This window comes from Alternaria ethzedia (assembly GCF_023757985.1).
Source record: "Alternaria ethzedia strain BMP 0044 chromosome Unknown scaffold_3, whole genome shotgun sequence".
Lineage (NCBI taxonomy): Eukaryota > Fungi > Ascomycota > Dothideomycetes > Pleosporales > Pleosporaceae > Alternaria > Alternaria ethzedia.
The window spans coordinates 1,247,369-1,266,979 of record NW_026056196.1 but is presented as its reverse complement, the minus strand read 5'-3'; the positions used below and the strand labels follow the sequence as shown (position 1 = coordinate 1,266,979).

At 51.8% G+C, this 19,611-nt stretch overlaps 5 protein-coding genes across 5 annotated transcripts; 4 read left to right on the top strand and 1 right to left on the bottom strand.

The window, feature by feature from the left end:
- Positions 1-1,083: 1,083 nt before the first annotated feature.
- Positions 1,084-3,509, top strand: J4E87_001918 (uncharacterized protein; the record flags this gene model as incomplete). The annotated part of the gene is made up of 6 exons (XM_049373558.1): positions 1,084-1,166; positions 1,348-2,542; positions 2,592-2,852; positions 2,905-3,034; positions 3,084-3,358; positions 3,447-3,509. The coding sequence occupies 6 exons, from the start codon at positions 1,084-1,086 to the stop codon at positions 3,507-3,509; spliced, it is 2,007 nt and encodes a 668-aa protein (XP_049236928.1).
- A 653-nt stretch (positions 3,510-4,162) lies between these two features.
- On the top strand, positions 4,163-6,649 carry J4E87_001917 (uncharacterized protein; the record flags this gene model as incomplete). The annotated part of the gene is made up of 2 exons (XM_049373557.1): positions 4,163-6,199; positions 6,254-6,649. The coding sequence occupies 2 exons, from the start codon at positions 4,163-4,165 to the stop codon at positions 6,647-6,649; spliced, it is 2,433 nt and encodes an 810-aa protein (XP_049236927.1).
- A 3,380-nt stretch (positions 6,650-10,029) lies between these two features.
- On the top strand, positions 10,030-11,038 carry J4E87_001916 (uncharacterized protein; the record flags this gene model as incomplete). Its single annotated transcript, XM_049373556.1, has 2 exons — positions 10,030-10,128; positions 10,199-11,038. 2 exons carry the CDS (start codon positions 10,030-10,032, stop codon positions 11,036-11,038), a joined length of 939 nt encoding a protein of 312 aa, XP_049236926.1.
- A 150-nt stretch (positions 11,039-11,188) lies between these two features.
- On the bottom strand, positions 11,189-14,928 carry J4E87_001915 (uncharacterized protein; the record flags this gene model as incomplete). Its single annotated transcript, XM_049373555.1, has 2 exons — positions 11,189-12,959; positions 13,007-14,928. 2 exons carry the CDS (start codon positions 14,926-14,928, stop codon positions 11,189-11,191), a joined length of 3,693 nt encoding a protein of 1,230 aa, XP_049236925.1.
- Positions 14,929-15,966: 1,038 nt separating this feature from the next.
- J4E87_001914 (uncharacterized protein) lies at positions 15,967-17,478 on the top strand (the record flags this gene model as incomplete). The annotated part of the gene is made up of 4 exons (XM_049373554.1): positions 15,967-15,994; positions 16,145-16,417; positions 16,481-16,494; positions 16,546-17,478. The coding sequence occupies 4 exons, from the start codon at positions 15,967-15,969 to the stop codon at positions 17,476-17,478; spliced, it is 1,248 nt and encodes a 415-aa protein (XP_049236924.1).
- Between the last annotated feature and the right edge of the window lie 2,133 nt (positions 17,479-19,611).

The window sequence follows — 19,611 nt, the reverse complement described above, 5'->3', positions numbered from 1 at the left end:
CGTGGTCAGGCCCATTGCAAGGTTCTTTGCAAAGGAACATGCGATCAGCTCCACAACCTGCCAGATGTGTAGAACTTGTGCTCTTGACAGTCTGGTCACAACGGGGTGCTTGGGGCTTGTGTGGTGTCATACCAAGAGCTTTGTAGGAGGGTTCGGCACCTTTGTAGCCGACCTCGGGAGCTTGTAGCTTACGGGAGAGCTCCTGCTCTTCGACACTGCCCAGGTGATGACAGTTTTGCAAGTCATTATAGGCCGACTGCGCCGCCTGAATTCGGGCTATTGCGTACGGCCGGGAGATATTGTGCGGTCGCGAAGTTGCGGGCCGGCTGCCTGCCGAAGCTGTTTTCCTCAGGGTCGAGCATGGATATCTAGGTACATGGTGATGGTGAATAAGTGCCCGCCCTGATGAGCCAACATGTCGCTGCGCGCATTTACGGCATGTGAAGCAGGGCAAATTGAATGTCGCCAATTATTGGCAGTCAAGCAGATTGACGGCGGATCGGCACAGCAGTACAGTCTGACTGGCGTGGTGTGCTAGTGATCCGGAGAAACGGAGGGCATCACAGGATGCTATCCGTATTGGATCATGGTGCCGCCCACGGAATACGTGTGGGCCCAGACAGAAGCCAGCAATAAGCTGTTCGTCATATTCCAGTCCCCGCAGCGAAGGCACGCGAGGGGTAAGGCTACATCACCAACGCCGTGCTAGAGTCGCAGCTCATAAGAGTGCCGTTCGCCCATCTCGTGCTCTGCATTACAAACCTCCCCCTTCCAACCGCGTCGCCTCAATCTCGAACCTTGAACAGCCACGCGAAGCTCCACTTAAGCAGCTGTTTCCCGAACATTCACCAACTTCACTCCGGCCCCTGCGGCAATCAAGCGTACCGCCGACCCCTTTACCCGGAATTGAGACATATAACTGTTCTGGACAATCCGTCCGTATCTGACCTGCGATCCTGCCAGACTACGCTTCCACGCTGGTGAAGCTGCTGAACTGTCCCCGTCGCGAAATTGCAGCGCGCCGAAGCCGAGCTCCTTTGCCCCGCCAGCCAGGCTAAATAATCCACATCGACCAGCCCAGACATGTCTGAAGGAGACGTCAAGCCGCCCGTCGTGGCCGAAGCCCACCAGGTGGACACATTCCACGTTCCCAAGGCGTTTTACGAGTGAGTCTCTCTGTTTGTTTGGTCATTGCATCATGCACCAAGACAATGACAGCTGCGGCGTCATCCAAGCTCCAGAGCTCGCGGGTGGGCGGGGTGACCCCGCGCCGCCGAGCGTTTGGCCGACCACCAGATCGCGATCGCACCCAGACGAGCGCCCGGCACGCAGCTAACGCGCGCACAGCAAGCACCCGCACTCGAAACCGCATCTTGAGAACCTCGAAGAGTACCAGAAGCTGTACAAGGAGTCCATCACAGACCCGAAAGCTTTCTGGGGCCGACTCGCGCGCGAACTGCTCACGTGGGAGCGCGATTTCCAGACCGTGTCCTCGGGTAGCTTCGAACACGGCGATGTCGCGTGGTTCGCGGAAGGCAGACTGAATGCCAGCTACAACTGCGTCGACCGCCATGCCTTCAAGGACCCCAACAAGCCGGCCATCATCTACGAGGCCGACGACGCGGGCGATGGCCGCATCATCACATATGGAGAACTCCTCCGCCAGGTCTCGAAGCTGGCCTACACACTGAAGGAGATGGGCGTGAGGAAGGGTGACACCGTTGCTCTGTACCTGCCTATGATTCCAGAGGCCGTCATTTCCTTCTTGGCCTGCACACGTATCGGTGCCGTCCACTCGGTTGTCTTCGCGGGCTTTTCGTCTGACTCGCTACGCGACCGTATCATCGATGCCGAGTGCAAGGTCGTCATCACCACCGACGAGGGCAAGCGTGGCGGCAAGACCATCAGCACAAAGAAGATCGTCGACGATGCTCTCAAGCAATGTCCCGGCATCAGCCACTGCCTGGTCTACAAGCGCACCGGTGCCGAGGTTCCCTGGACCAAGGGTCGCGACTGGTGGTGGCACGAGGAGGTGGAGAAGTACCCCAACTACATTGCGCCAGAGTCGATGAACTCGGAAGACCCTCTGTTCTTGCTCTACACCTCAGGGTCCACCGGCAAGCCCAAGGGTGTCATGCACACAACCGCAGGCTACCTCCTCGGCGCAGCAGCAACCGGAAAGTACGTCTTCGACATCCACGACAACGACGTCTTCTTCTGCGGTGGTGATGTGGGCTGGATCACAGGTCACACCTACGTCGTATACGCCCCTCTACTGCTTGGTGTAGCTACCGTCGTCTTTGAAGGCACACCCGCCTACCCCAACTTCTCGCGCTACTGGGACATCGTCGACAAGTACAACGTCAGCCAGTTCTACGTCGCCCCCACTGCGCTACGGCTGCTCAAGCGTGCGGGTGACGAGCACGTCAAGCACAAGATGAAGAACCTCAGGATTCTAGGATCTGTTGGTGAGCCAATTGCTGCTGAGGTTTGGAAGTGGTACTTTGAGATTGTCGGAAAGGAGGAGGCACACGTTGTTGATGTGAGTTGCGGCTGAGTACGTTCATAGACATTATTGCTGACTGAGACAGACTTACTGGCAAACGGAGACTGGCTCGCACGTCATCTCGCCCATGGGTGGCATCACACCCACGAAGCCCGGATCCGCATCTTTGCCATTCTTCGGTATCGAGCCTGCGATCATCGACCCCGTGTCTGGCGAGGAGATTCACGGCAACGATGTCGAGGGTGTACTGGCCTTCAAGCAGCCGTGGCCCAGCATGGCCCGCACAGTTTGGGGAGCACACAAGCGATACATGGATACATACCTGAACGTATACAAGGGCTACTACGTAAGTTTGGGCAAGCTGATTACTTACATGAAAACTCTAATAATATCTGCAGTTCACTGGAGATGGTGCCGGACGTGACCACGAGGGCTATTACTGGATCCGCGGACGTGTTGATGATGTTGTCAACGTCTCGGGTCACAGGCTGTCTACCGCTGAGATTGAAGCTGCGCTTATTGAGCACCGTACGTTATGTCCGAAAGTCCGATATGCAAGTTGCTGACGGTTGCGCAGACCAAGTGGCTGAGGCCGCCGTGGTGGGTATCAATGACGAACTGACAGGCCAAGCCGTCAACGCTTTTGTAGCGCTGAAAGACGGCACAGAGTCAAGTGACCAGGTGAAGAAGGACTTGGTGATGCAAGTGCGCAAGTCGATTGGACCGTTTGCGGCACCGAAGGCCATTTTTGTGGTGCCAGATCTGCCAAAGACGCGATCCGGCAAGATCATGCGCCGTATCATGCGCAAGATCTTGGCGGGAGAAGAGGACCAGTTGGGCGACATTACAACAGTAAGTCTGAGTTTTGCCAATATTTTTCTCTTGTTGACGGCGATGACGCGTACTTGGTGGGATGATGTTTACTAACGCCCCCCGACAGCTTTCGGATCCGTCGGTAGTCGACAAGATCATCGATATTGTGCACCAGTCTAAGAAGAAATAAACGGCTCGACTTGGCTCGGGTGGGCGTGGTTGCCATGGGAGGGAAGCATACGAAGCTCTGCTAGTGTGGTGGGGAGGAACTCAGTCGCGCTTGGAGGGAACAAGCGCCGAGCAATGGCAGTCCTATAGTGAGACGCAGGCAGTATGCGCGCTGAGGCATGACCATGCTGTGTTTGTTTGGGCGGCCGCTGTGCGCGCCTCTATGTTTAGTACGGATATAGCACGAATATGCAGCCGCTAGGTTCACGTTGACTGGAATTTTTGTGCATCCGGCTGTTCCTGCGTGGAGCAACGCGACAACAAACGCGCGAATAGCGGCGCAACGGCGTATACAGATACGAAGCAGAGCAGTCTACCACGTAGAGGTGCAGGCAGGGTGGATAGTTTCATTCGTGTCGCGCCCAGACCCCCTCGCTGTCCGCTTGCCGGCCGCCAAGACGGTGGCTGGCCCTTCTGCACAGCCCCCCTGTAGACGATTACGACTCTCCATTATCGCTCGCCATCGTTCACCCAGCGTATAGCCTTTCGCCTCTACTAGCGTTTCTTCTGTATACACGTACTTTGCCTACCCATGTCTCTCGTTGCGTTGTCGTAGCTTTCGCTTTTCACCACCTCCCCCATCTTCTCCTGAGCGGAGAAGCACCGCCACACGAGATGCGCATCTTTGGGAGTCTCCGGGCCGCCATCACCATCGGCCTCGCCACCATAACAGCCGCCTCATCACACGCCCGCCCACCATTGCAGAGCATTGCGCTCGCTAAGAATGCCGACATCCTCACACAAACACACCGCGTGACTGCCGTCTCGTCGTTCGACCTCGCTTTCGATGTCTCCGGCAAGCGCATCCGCCTGCGCCTCGAGCCCAACCACGACCTCTTCGTAGACGGCGGCCGCATCACACACCTCAACACCGACGGGTCAATAGCGCGGGAAGAGCCGATTGAGCGATTGCGACACAAAGTCTACAAGGGCACAGCATGGTTGAAGAGGGGGAACCGCTGGGATCAGGTCGGCTGGGCCCGCATAGGGATACGCAAGGACGGGCTGGAACCGCTATTCGAGGGCACCTTCACCGTAGACCACGACCACCACCATGTCAAGACGGCGACGAACTACAAGGCGGTGCGGACAGCCGACGACCCAGACGTTGACCTGCGCGACAAGGAATACATGGTCGTTTACCGCGATTCGGACATGAAGAACTCTGCCGACAACGACGAGGAGCGCATGGAACTGAAGAAGCGGGCAGACAGCGTCAAATGCCCGTCAGATGAGCTGCTCTTCAACACGCAGGCAGACCACCCGGTCTTTGCTAGCATGCGCGCCCGCGACGTCTCACCCGCGACGTCCCCGTCACTCATAGGTGCCATGTTCAAGCGACAGGACGACTACCAGCCCGGAGGCAACGGTGCAGGTGTCGACCTTTCTTCCACCATTGGCAGTACCGCCGGATGCCCCGGCACGCGCAAGGTCGCGCTCGTCGGTGTGGCCGCCGACTGCACCTATGTCCGCTCCTTCAACGGTGACAAGAACGCGACGCAGACCAACATCATTGACGCCATGAACTCGGCTTCTGAGCTGTTTGAGAGTACCTTCAACATCTCCCTCGGCTTGGCCAATCTGCTCATCACGGAACCTGAATGCCCGACACAGCAACAGCAGGCGACACCATGGAACCAAGACTGCAGCGGCAGCATTACTATCCAAGACCGTCTGAACCAGTTTTCCACATGGAGGGGCCAGCAGAACGATCAATATTCACACTGGACATTGCTATCTACCTGTAACACCGGATCCGCCGTTGGACTGGCTTGGCTTGGACAAGCCTGCACTACAGGCTCTCAGGACAACAGCGGAAACGCTGGCGAGCAAGTCGCTGGTGCCAACGTTGTTATCAAAACTCAATCCGAGTGGCAGGTCATTGCTCACGAGACGGGACACACCTACGGTGCTGTGCACGACTGCACGTCGCAATCATGCGCAAACAGCGACCTGGTCAGCGCACAACAATGCTGCCCCCTCAGCCAAGGCAAATGCGACGCCGGAGGCGGCTTCATCATGAACCCTTCGACTTCCGAGGGCATTTCCCGCTTTTCCGCTTGCTCTATTGGAAACATCTGCTCTGCGCTCGGACGTAACAGTGTCAAGTCTCAGTGTCTTACCAACAACCGCGATGTCGCTCTTCTTACTGGTCCAAACTGCGGCAACGGTATCGTTGAAGACGGCGAGCAGTGCGACTGCGGTGGCGCCTCAGGCTGTGAGGGCAACAAATGTTGTAACCCCGACACCTGCCAGTTCATCAATAACGCCGTGTGCGACGATTCCAACGAAGACTGCTGCCGCGACTGCGGTTTCGCCCCTGCCACCACCGTCTGCCGCGCTTCCGTTGGCGAGTGCGATCCACAGGAGACGTGCACCGGAAGTTCGCCATACTGCCCCGAGGACAAGACCAAGCAGGATGGCTCAGACTGTGGTGATGGCCTCAGCTGTGCCTCCGGACAGTGCACGAGCAGAGACATGCAGTGCAAGACCATCATGGGTAGCTACACAAAGGGCAACGACACGTATGCCTGTGACAACAGCAACTGCATGATCAGCTGCGCAAGCCCAGAATTCGGAGCTAGATGCTACGGAATCCAGCAAAACTTCCTCGACGGAACAAGTTGTACCGGTGGAGGTCAATGCAGTAACGTAAGTTTTCCTCGACTACTCTCCTACCTCAGTCCAAACACTAACACATCACAGGGTGTCTGCGAAGGCGGCTCCGTCGGCAAAGAAATCACCACCTGGATTCAACGCCACCTCCCCCTCGTCATCGGTCTCGCAGCCGGAATCGGCGGCGCCCTCCTCCTCTGCATCTTCTGCTGCTGCCTGCGCTCCTACCGCCGTCGCTCCAAACTCAAGAAATACGCTCAGGCTCCCCCGCCCATGCCTTACCAATCCGGTGGCAGCTCGAGGAGGAATCGAAGCGGACCTATGGGCCCTCCTCCCATGGGCCAGTATAACAACGGCTATCCTCCTCCGCAGGGACCGCCACCACCAAACGGTGCAGCGGCGCCGTGGCAACCAAATCCGCATGCGCCAGAGGGCAATGTGCCCATGCCGCCGCCCGTGCATAGGAGTAGTGTGCGGTATGCGTAAGCTATTCGTTTTTTTTCTTGTTTTGTTTGAAAGGACTATATCACGGTCATTTACACCCCCCGGACTTGGAAGCTGAGGGGATTTGGGCGAATTCTTGCATCGTTAGCGGCGTTTATTCATACTTTTGTTTCGTTTGTGTGATTCTTAGTGGTAGGGTGGTGGGAAGCCTGCCGTTTTTTGCATTAGGGATTGGGATGGATAGGGTGGTAGGAGATGGTGTTGGTGTAGATGGAGTGGAAAGAAAGAATATATCCCTCTTTGTGTGCATATCTGTGTTTCAATTGTCGCGCAGCAGTGTGTTTGTGAATTGCGCGACTGGAGTTGAGCTTTTTTGCTCTTGCCTGAGGCAGCGGATGGGTCCAAGCGCTTGTCGTCCTGCACTGCGCCTTCCAGCCCCCATGCGACCTGCCACACCACCCTTTCGCCAACCCCGCACCAAAGCCCGCTTCTCTTACCAGCCTTGTGGCATGTTGCCTTTCTATCATATGGATCTTCGCTTTAATCGGTGTGTCCTGCACGCAATACAACTGTATGAGCAGATTGGATCGTGAGACACGCGAGGGCACTGGCTCACCACATGAATGCCAATCGCGCATGTCCAAGATGTTACAGTGCGTAAGAGGCTGAGATGCACATCCGCCACCACGGCAGGCTGCGCCTTTGGACAAGGGTGCTGAGTTCGCTTTCGCCATCGCCCATTTTTCGACTGTTTCTCCGCCCGTCGGCGTGCCTTCTGTCTGCCAACCATGAACGACGACGATAAACACCGGGACGTTCACCTGGACCACCCTCCCATTGAACCTCACAGCTGCAAACATTGCCAGCGTATCGCACTCGGTCGGGAACATTTCACGGAGCCAACAAATCGCCTCATGCTCCCGCACACCATTTCTGAGATTCGACACGCTATAAAAGAGAAATGCGAATTCTTCATGCTCTTCGTTTCGCATTCAGGGCCTCACCATCTTATTTTCTGTTGTGGATGTTCTGGATGTTCAGATTCTCAGGAGTGGCGCATGAGCAGGGTGGACATGCTCAAGCGCGTACTCGGTTTTACGAAGACTAGAGAGCATTCGTATAACTGGACCAAACAAACGTACCGTTTCAAGTTGAAGTCACTTTGGAAGCGTGGCCGGGTCTCACTGACTTTGAAGCATCCACCTCAGCATTGGTGTACTGCCCTGGAACTGAATTACCACGGCTGGTTCGGGCCGCTGGAGATATGTTCCTCATCAATATTGATAGGCGTCCAAGGTTCGTCCAAAGATAATGCGAATAGAGGCGTTTTGTCTGATTTCCTGTAGGAAGAGCTGTTAGTGAAGTGGGAACGCAGATTGTTGCAAGCTACAGTGCAGATGTAGCATCTGAACATACCCTGAGACAAGTGTATCGATGGATTGCTGAATGCCACTCTTGCCATCCTCTGTGTCGACAGGATTATAGTAGCTTCATACCGCGAAGGTTGTTACACATCGATCTTGGCACGAAAACACCGATTGTCCGTCTTGTGGAAACCCGAGAGGACCTACAATGCAGATGGGCTGCTTTAAGCTACGTTTGGGGTGGGGATCAGAAGCTCAAAACCACGCTTAGCTCAATCGCCGATATGAAAGCAGGAATCAAGTTAGAGAGACTCCCACAAACTCTCCAAGACGCTGTCACCGTCTGTCGAGCTCTTCGTCTGGAGTTACTTTGGGTAGACGCACTCTGTATCATACAAGACGACCAGGAAGATCTTGACCGAGAGTTAGCGTCCATGCCACAAATCTATCAGAAAGCGTGGGTTACCATTTCAGCGTCCGCGGCGGCTACCGTTTCGGATGGGTTTCTGCAGCAAAGATGTTATTCTCATGAGAAGACTCCGATAGCACTGCCGTACCTTGCCGACGAAGGTTTAGACAGTTGTGGGATTATATGCCTCCCTGATGCGGGTAGCAGATGCTTCTCATCCCTGGATAATATCGAACCCATCAATCAACGCGCTTGGACATACCAAGAGCGACGACTTTCCCAGAGAGTTCTCGACTTCAATCACAGTCAAGTCGTTCTATACTGCTACACAAACAAGCGGTGTCAGGGTAGTGGCTCCTTGGAAGATTGGTCTGAAGATTCCGAAGGTTCGCGACTCTACAAGCCGGTTTCAGACCATCAGGCCTTGCCTGAATGGCGCGACATCGTGGACGTATATGTGACTCGGAAAGTCAGTTTTGCGTCCGATAGGCTCAAAGCAATTTCAGCGCTGGCCGATATATACAGACAGCGTACAGGTTATACTTACCTCGCAGGCCTTTGGGAAGAGTCACTCGTGTATGACCTTTGTTGGAAAACTGGTGAGAACGAGGTCTTACCTCGGCCGAGAGAATACCGCGCACCGTCTTGGTCTTGGGCTGCTGTTGATGTAGTAGCATCCTACAGAAACGGTGGACGTAAGCCTCAAAGAATCTACTCCGATGAGCCGTACCACACCACCATCGCACAAGCTAACGTCACGGATGTCAGCGTAAGGCAGGAGCCCCCCAACACAACCTTCGGCAGGATATATGCGGGGTGCCTCACTTTAGAGGCGCCCATGCTGTGGACGAAGTGGGACTATCTTGTAACAAATCTGGAGCTGGGCCAAAAATCCGCGTTCGTCACGCGAGATGCAAAGGGAGACTGTTGGATCGAAGAAGATGGGAATATCAACAGCTCGGTTCTAGCAGTTTTGTTGACGCGTACAGCATCTACGAAAGTAAAAGGAGTCACTATATATTGTGGCTTAGTCCTTGTTCCAGCTTCTGAAGGCATGTATCGCCGGGTAGGGCTGTTCGAGTTCTTCGACCCGAATGTGGATGTCGATGACGACGAAGGGTTTCGTTCTCTTTTCAACATCCACATCATCGTAATCATTTAAGCTGTTGAGTCTTGCATGTGCTCATACCAGATACTCCCAGCACTTGCAGTAGCCTGCGATACATATGTTAGTGAGAATTTCTATGCTCGAAGAAGCCCGTTTGTCTGTGGTAGATGCAAGGGCATCCTAACCTTGGAAGTACATCATGCAAACGAGGCTAGTCTTCTAGCGCGCCAAACACCTACACATCGCGCGAGTAGCCTTGGAAGCTTCGTGACATGCAACGCGACAGCCGCTCACATCGGAAGGAATCTTGACGTTCATACAGCGAGGGCTCTCAGATTAGACAATCACACGAAGGCATACGCCACAATGCCGAACCCAAGGAGATCCGACAATGTGCCCCACCATCAACTGCCGTGGACCCTGACTAGCGATGAAGTCATCGACGCGACATTTTTAACCACGACGCGTCTTTGGAGGTCGACCACAATTTTCTTCTTTGATCTAGAAGTCTGACAGAAATCACACGTATCCAAAAATCAAGATGTTAGCCCTCACCAGCGCAACAGGCAAGCTCGGCGGCGCCGTGCTAAACGCCATCCTCGACAACAAGCTCATCGACCCAAAAGAGCTTGTAGTATGCGTACGTCCCTCTTCCCATCTATCCCCTCCAATTCCCAATTCCCAATTCTCATAACTAACAACCCCCACAGACATCCAGCGACCCTTCCTCCGAGCGCTTCGCCCCCCTCCGCGCCCAATCCATCACCCTCCGCCAGGCCAACTTCGACGACCCCTCCTCCCTCACCACCGCCTACGCAGGCTGTACATCCCTCTTCCTCGTCTCGACCCCCCGGATCGAAATGGACTACAACAACGCGCCCCTCTGGCACGGCCGCGAAGCGCACCACCGCGCCGCCATCGACGCCGCGCTCAAAGCAGGCGTGCAGCACATCTACTACACGTCGCTCGGTTTTGCGAACCCGTCTAAAGCCGGTGTGATGCGCGCTCATATTCGCACGGAAAAGTATCTCGCGGACCTGGCGAAGGAAGCGAAGTGCACGTACACGGTGATTAGGGAGGGCTTGTATAACGAGAGTTGGCCCTTGTATTTCGGATATTACTTTGGGCTTAAAGAGGAGACGAGGAAAGAAGTCATTGTTGCCGGGGATGGCAAAGTGAGTTGGACGAGTATACCAGATATGGCGTTTTGCACGGCGAAAGTACTTGCTGCGCCGCGCGAGCAATGGGCCGGAAAGGCGTTCTATCTATCGCAAAAGGAAACTCATTCGCTGAGTGACATCGCGCGGATTGTGAGTAAGGTGCGGGGCGAGGAGGTCAAGCTCAAGGTTGTGAGTAGGAAGGAGTATGAGGATTACTATGTGAATGAGAAGGGCATGGAAAGGCCGAGTGTGGAGTGGTGGAGCAGCACGTATGATGCGCTCAAAGAAGGGGAATGCGAGATCGATGATGGGACGTTAGAGGCGTTGCTCAGGGAGGCGGGGAGGACGCCGAAGCCGTTGGAAGAGACGGTTGAGGAGATGCTGAAGTAGGGTAGCAGATAGTAGGATAATATATACTCATTCTTCATCTTCATGACCAGTGTCTACTCGTACAGCATATACATGCACCATTCTTCTCCACTCGCTCATCCACTTCCCTAACACACAGCTATCCTGCCCACTCACTCCTCACTACTTCCTCTATATCCTCACCCTCGCCGCACTCTCATTCCTCTCAGCAATCATCCCGAACCCAAAGTCCTTTCTCCGCTTATTCCCCTTGCGATCACCGTACTGCTCGTCAAACTTCTTGATCGCGCTCAGACTACTCATGTCTTCGCTAATACTGGCGCTGATCTCCTGCAGCGCTTTGTCAAAGTGGCGTGAGTGTAGGATGCGTTTCTCGGGGAATGTGTAGTTTTGGCCGCGGACGAGGTGTAGGGCTTTTGGTGGTGTTGATGGCGAGGAGGGTTGTTGTTGGGAGGATTCAGAGGCTGTGGATGTGGCTGCGGTCGTAGATTCCGATGTTTCCGAATCAGGAGTGGATGTGGCTTCAGACTCAGACTCTGTACTGGCCTTCGCAGCGGCAATGGCGGCTTGTTCGTTTTCCTCCTTGACGCATGCGAGGGCGGCAGAGACGGCAATGTTCTTGAGATCGCTTCCGCTGTAGAACGGCGTACGCTTGGCGATGTCTGCTAGATCGACAGAGTCATCGAGTTGTTCGCCCTTCAAATGTATGCGTAGGATTTCTTTCCGGTCAGCCTGTGTGGGTAGATCTACCAACAGCCGTCTGGGTAGTCGGCGAATGACAGCGTCGTCCAAATCGAAAGGTCGATTTGTAGCTACCATGACGAACACAGAAAGATCATTGAGGCCATCCCACTCTTTCAAGAATTGGTTGAGTATGTCGCGGTGCGACGTTCGTTCGCGCATCGCGTCTCGGGATGCAAAGACAGCATCTGCTTCGTCGAGGAAGACGATGCATGGTGACAACTTCCGTGCTAGGGAGAAGATGGCTGCCACATTCTTCTCGCCCTCGCCCACATACTTGTCCATGATTTGGCTGCCGGAAACTTCGAGTACCGTACTGCCACTCTCCTTCGCTACGGCCTTGGCTAAAAGCGTTTTTCCTGTGCCGGGAGGTCCGTATAATAAGGCGCCGGATATCTTCTCCGTCGCTAGAATACCATAGCTGAACGCCTCAGGACGTAACAGTGATAATGAGGTAATGGTTCGTATCGAGTCTACCGTCTCGGTGGGCACATGTACTTGGTCAAAGGTCGTTTTGATCTGATCCGGGTCTGCGATACCGGGCATGAGCCGCTTTTCGTGCTTGTTGGCTGTGGATGCTATGCGTTGCAGATTTCGTTGACGCTGCATGCTCTTCTCGTCTGGGCGTTTCCTGCCCAGGTCTGCCTCAAAACCTCCTTCCTGATTACCAAAAGCGTTTTTGGAGCGTTTCGGGATTGCTGCCGCAGCCTTCTCGAAAGAGGTGTATTTAGTTGTGTCACTAGACTTTAGCAGTCCCATAGCAAGCGCAACATGTGCCCAGCTTACTTGCGCCGGTGCATCCTCAGAGGTTGCTGCCTCGCTTGCCGGGCGTGTGATAAGCAAGCCGAGAGCTGTCAATGCCACCCTGTGTACCTCATCGTAACTCAACACACGGCTGAACTGTGATGAATGGAAAATAGGCGCCCACTCAGCGAAGCGGAAAGGACTTTGCTCCAAATTCGAAATAGTCGCAGCCGCCGCTGGATCTAATGAGCGAAGCATGTCTTGTATATGCCATAGATTGATGCGTCGGAATTTGTCTTTTTCTGCTGTTGAAAGGTCAATCGACGACGCGGAGTTGCTACCCAACGATGCGAGAGCTTCGTCGAAGTTTGGTGTGCTACTGCTGCCAGACTCTGATGCGACCACAATGGTCCTGAAGAAGCCACTTTCGCCTTCGCTTTGGAGAGCACGAACTCCGCTGGTGTGTGTTAGCTTGGCCGTTTCTACGTTGCGGGTACTCCTTACCTGGCGGATAGTTCAGGCGTGAGGTCGCGTGAACAAGTGCTTCCCACAATCATGACGCTTTCTCCAGCACTACGGCGCTTGCGAACAAGCTCTTCCAGCTTCTGAACGATGCGGCCACCATAGTGTGTAGCATTTAGTTGTTTGAAGTCCGGGATGTAGACAACTTTAGATTTTGTTGGGGCGTTAAGGGTTCTCGCAGCTGATCCAACTTTAACAGTCATGCTGATGTCTGCCTTTGCAGGAGACGGCAAGGCAGAGTTGAGTTCAAGCTCGGCACCTTCTTGCTTCAGAGAGTAGTCGAAAAAGGCAGGAGCTTTTGACGATGTTTGAGACTCTTCAGACGAGTGGGAAGGGTGTGTATTGTCGACGAGACCACGGCTTTGCTTCAGGTCACCCGCATCAATCAGTGCGTCTAAGAGAGCGGCTAACTTCAGATCCTCAAGCTGTACGTCCCCAGGGTTCTGACTGCGCCCTGACTCATCGACTGTCGCATCAGACGTTCCGAATTCGCCTGCTGATAGGCCCATGCCCTTCAAGCTTTGTGTCATAGCCCGCAAGGCAGGTGAAAGAGAGCCTTTTAGAGAAATTATGGAGAGAGGTATAGCACGGGGGCGCATTGAATTGGGATCAGGCTGATCCGTCGACGAAGACTGATTCCACTCGGAGTCGTCCTGCGCGATAGAGTCTTCTATGTCCCTCATGAGATCGCCGAGATCTGTGTTCATGCGGTATGCTTCGTAGCCCAGCGAGCGTATCGAACGTGGTGATGGCTCTGCTCCTTCGCCAAGGTAATCTCCAGCAAGATGAGCAAGGTCTTGAGCTTTTAGGACAACAACGTCAGCGCCCATTTCGAGAGCAGTAGATGTTACGCATTCATCTATCAATGGCTCGTGCTCAGCCATGGGTGAGTGAAGGCTAAGGTTTGTCTTTGTAACAGGGAAGGAGTCGCCAGCTGGGTGCAAGGAGGAAAGAGACGCAGCCATAGTAGCTCGAATCTCAGCAACGACCAGGGACGATAGGCGTCTGGAGTTGCCCGCCTGCCGAGTCTTTGCGATTTCTCGTTTCCTCGCAACCATGCCCAATTTGGCACTCTGTTTCTTCATGGCCTCAATCTTCTGGCGCGGATCCATGTCTTTGTCATTCTGAATCTTGCTCAGCTTAGACCAAGCGTCCATGAAAGCAGTGTCTTCGGTGATTGTGGATATGGGTACTTCGTCCGGGCGCCCTGCTTCGGTGCTAGCGACTGCTTCGTCATTCCGGATTTGCGACTGGTGTGTTTCCGCCTGATCGATCGGTGCCATCTGCTCTTCAAGATACCTCTCCACCTTGAGCTTCTCGTGATCGTCCAGGCGCCTGTTCCACAGGCCACGCACTAGTCGCGACAGGATCTGGGTAGCGTCCGAGTCGCGTGGAGCCGGTATGGTGCACGCGGCATGCTCTCCGGACTCAGCATGGGCGACTTGAACAGAGAGAACCGTGGGCGCATTGGCTACTTGTGGGTCTGCGAGATATTGTTGGCGGCGTAGTACCCTCTTCTTCAGAAACCAGTCTGGTATGTGGACAGGCGGCAGCCCTTGCGTCTTCTTCCCCCGCTGCTGGCGTCGCAAGGCAGCCGAGTACCTGCGTGAGGTTTCCCGCGATCGCTGCAGCTTCTGTGCCAGAACCTCTGGGTCTTCTGATGCTACCGCACTGTCGGCGGGCTCCTCCACTGCTGCTGCTGCCTTCTCTCGGTCCGTCTTGTTGACGTCATCTTGGTCGGCGGGGGTGCTATTGGGCGCGGGCGGCGGGTTCGAGGCTTGGGCGAGGGTGCGTGTGGTGTGGAATGCTCGTAGTCGTGGTGTCGAAGGGTAGCGGCGGCCGCGAATAAAGCGCGCTGGAGGTCGTTTCGTAGACACTCGCAGTGCGGACCGAATCACGTACATACGGACGTCGAAGGCGCTCCCAGAATTGGGGAGGAAGGGAGCCTACAGGAGTTGGCGTAGGCTGCGGAGGGGTGGAGGCAATGCGCGGCGCTGCGTCTGATGGCGATAACCATCGTCAACTTTCTTTGATATTCCCCCAGCCAGGGTCCACCCAAGACGCGCCGGCTATTCCCGCCCTGTGCCCATCTGCCTACCACAACACATCGCGATATATCTGGCTGCGACTGCGATGCTGATTCTACTCCCTTTATCCTTGTTAGTGATCGAGAAAATCCTTAATGCAAAGGTAGTGCATGTCAACGCAAATAGATTGGCAACCTATGACGTAGGCGACGCAGCGGGCATGCGCGCATCAAGAGACATCGAGACGAAGGAGTTCGCATGTGCAAACAACGCAGCATGCTGCGTCGTCCCACACAAATTACCATGGGAGCGGCCAGCTTCTGGCCAAGCTAGGAAGATGTGCGCGAAAATTGAACGTTCTTATTGACCACAAAGTTTGGTAGACCACTCAGTGCCCTCCATGTCGACATCAGGCCTAGAAGAGTACAATGACTCCAACTTCGATTATATGCAGCATTCTGAAACGGCTTGGCCACACAATTCAACATTTCATACAACTTGGATACGGTGATGGAGCAAGTGGGTCAGGACTGCGTGCCCGTTTGATGCGGAACCTATAGTCTGTCCATGCACTTGGATGGGACCTGACTCCACTGGATCTCACCAACCGGAAGTCTCAAAACCTGAGCGTGCCAACGCAGTTTGCAACTGGCATGTGTTGGATGGCCTAAAGATGCCCGGGATGGGGCGAATGCCTCATATGATATGACACTGGATGGTACCACGGATCGGTAGCGACTCGAAAATTCAACAATGAGCGGAACCATAGTTCGCGCATGGTGTTGCCTACATAACTTCCGCGACGGATAGGAGAATGGAAAACAGACTTCTCACGTATAGCTCTTAAATAGTAGGACGGTATTCGCACTCCTGTGTACTCTTGATACACAGATACCTTTTGTTGCGATAGAAAAGATGAACGTCTCCGATGCTGAACAAGCTGGTAAGTTTTGCACCTTTGATCCTTTGTGTAGATGTGAGCTTACTTCGACATCAGTCGACAGCGCCCGGCCTTCGCTCCGCGAGAAGTCGCGCTCCAGACATTCAAGTATATCCAGCATATCCAGCATATCCAGCATATCCACCCATCCAGATGCCGAAAATCCCGGTGACCGTATAACACGGACGCAACAATGCCGCATCCTGGGCTCGACCTGTCTGATGGCATTTACGTTAGTAGGCCTCAACCAAGCCTTTGGGGTGTTCCAAGCACACTACGGACGAGAAGCGGCTGTCACGGAAGGCGTCCTCCTTCAGACCGAGCTATCCAAACGCCCGTTGATCTCGGCGATAGGGTCGTTAGGGAATGGAGGGCTCTTCGCCGCCTTTGGAGTGTTCTACTACCCGCATCTTCCCCAATTAGGAGGTCACGTTAGATCTTTGTGCGGATTAGGCACGGCGTTTGTTGTGATCGGATTCGCAACTGCAGTAGCCAGCCACAAGGTGAGTAAAGCTTCCCAACTGCTCTCGCATCAGTCACTTACTAGGACGCAGTTGGCAACACTTGTTGCGTGTCAGGGACTCCTGGTCGGCCTTGGAACCGGCATTCACATCTATCTTCTTGGGCCCATATTACCAGAGTACTTCCCACAGCGGAGCGGCCTCGCACAAGGTATCATGTTTGGATTCGCGGCTCTAGGGAGCACGGTATGGGTCTTCGCACTGACAAAGTTGCTCGAGACGCTCGGTATCCGGTGGACGTTAGGAATTCTCGCCATATTCAGCTTCGTAGTCCTGTCCACTTCTAGTGCGCTCGCCCTCCCACCCCGAAAGTTCGAAAGGCGGTCTACCGATATAGTCGGTTGGAATGTCTTCAAAGATCCGCTTTTCGCTTCACTCGCAGTCGCAAACCTGGTACACCCGTTGACGATGGCAATACCCATGGTGTTCGGGCCTGAGTTTGCTCAGTCCATAGGAACAGGCATCATCCACGGGTCATACCTTTTGGCCATCAACACAGGAGTAGGGATCCCAGGTAGGCTATGCACCGGATGGCTGTCAGACAAGATTGGACATCTGAACATGCTCATTGTTGCCACTGCTGTGTACGCCATGGCAACGTGGGCATTCTGGCTATCTGCTGCAATGACGAGCAACGTGGGACTCTACATCTGTATGAGTGTCTGCCACGGGCTGAGCAACGGCGTCTTCAACGTCGTTATCAACTCGGCACAGAAGATGCTGTTTGGCTCGGAGATGTACTATCCCAAGAGTGGTATGATGACCAGTATACGCGGAGTCGGTTTTGTCGTCAGCGCACCGATAGCAGGCGCGTTGGTGTCGAGAGTCGCCGGTGTAGACTTGCAAGGCAGAGACTTTGTGAGGGTGATTGTTTATACCGGATCCTTGTTGACGATCTCGCTATTCTGTCTCTTGAACGTTCGATGGTTGGATGCGAAGAAGAACGGGTGGAAGCTGGTGCGTTAGTCTGAAAGTTGGGTATCGGTCAGCCTAGGGGGGACAAATTGCTGGTGTGTCGGCGTATTCGTGAAGGATTTTAGTGTAGTTGCATGGCGCGCGAAGCTCCTACTTGGTGTTCGGTCCTGCTCTTGCCATGATAGCGTAATTGAGATTGTCTTGTGGTACACCGATGAGACTTGTACATGTGTGTGCCCCACTTTTCGAATGCTGCACTTGTTCCTTTCCAACACGATACTCCACTGCGCCGCCCGCGGTGGACACTAGAGCATGTGGATATCCTCAACCTCGCGCGTTGCTATGCGAAGTTGTTATTGCACGGCGTGTACACACGTATACTCTGCCACGTCGCAGCACTCGGTGCAGGTACTGGTCCGACGTGCCAGGGCTACCCGGGAGATGCATGACTGGGTCGCACAACAGCCGGACACCTGCGTCGATGAGCCCTGCATATCGGAGCCTCTCACGATGTCATCAGATTGTGCAAGTCGCGAAGTCGACGGGAGTGCCGTAGAGTTCTATGTACAAAGTGTATGTTCAGACGATAGGTAGCTAGACACCTTTAGAAATAAAAAATAAATTATTTAGATAATATAGTAGAGTTTTAGGAATAAGAATGTTATAGAGATTAGATAATAATACCTAGCTAAGTAAAATAAACACAGTAATTATAGTATAAAGACTTTTAGAAGTATAGCTAATACATTACTAACCTCTAATAATTTATATTTATAGATATACATTCTTTCTATACTTCTAAGGTCTACTTAGTTAAGCTTCTTTGTCTAAAGTCTGTTTTAATTATAACTAACTATACTAAATATTAAGAATATACGCTCTACACTAAGAAAAGTAATATAAGTATTTAGTTACTATATATTCTATATAAGATAGCTATAGTTCTAAAGAAATAACGTATCTATAGAATCTATATAAATAAACTAATTAGTAAATATATATCTATAATACTTAGTAATAGTAATATTAGCTATATCTAAAGTATTAGTAGATATTATAATACTATTAATATATGTAATAGTCTATAGAGGTAAGAGCTGCTTAAGAATCTATTTATATCTATTAGTAATATAGTAATATTAATCTATAGTATTATTATAGTATGCCTTAATAGTAACACTAAAGCTAGTATTAAGCTAAGATCTTAAGATGTAGTTACCTAAGGTTGTAGTAAGTTAGCTAATACCTAAAGTATCTATATTATTAATAATAATAAACTTATATATATTTTATTATCTACTATAATAGTATATATAATTAAGAGCTTTTATAAGTACTTAGCTTAGAATATAAAAGTATACACGTAATATTAGATAGAACTATACACGTACTAAGAAGCTATAAATAAATATAATAGAAAAGTTAGAATAATAGAGCGCTATAATAATGTAACTAATACTATTAATATAATAGAGTAGTGTATTTATAAGTACTAGAGAATAGTTAATATTATATAGAACTATAACTACTTTATAGTGTAGAGCCTAAGTTAGTTATAGAAGAGTATTAAGTTTAGTAGAGATAATAGTCTTATAGTTCTTAAGATTTAATATTAAAGTATATAGAGAAGTAGAATAAGTAAGTAAAAGAAAAAGTAAAGGTAATAGAATATAAATATAGTATAAGCCTAAATAGAGTAATAGTAGAAAGCCTTAATCTAGCTATATCTAGTAACTATATTTATAGTGTTAAAAGAACTTATATAGTTTAACTAGAACTAAAGAAAGATAATATAGAACTTATCTAAACTAAGACCTAGATAAGAAGGTAATCTAAAGCTTATAAGTTCTTATTCTTCTATTACTAATAACTAATTCTCTATAGACACTATAACATAGCTTTAAGAAGTAGAAATTAGAGTAGATATAGAAGATAATAACTACTAGAGATAATAATAGACTACTAGACTATAGTAATAGACGCTTAGTATATTACTAGACTATTACTTTAATAGAGAAAGTAGAACTATATTAGGTATATTAAGCTTAATTCTTATTAGATAGTAGTTAGATAACCTATAGATTATAGACTAAGATAGATAACTTATATACGTTACTACTTATCTAATAAAGATATTACAGCCTCTTAGCTAATACTAAGACTAGTAGTTTTAAAAGCTTTATT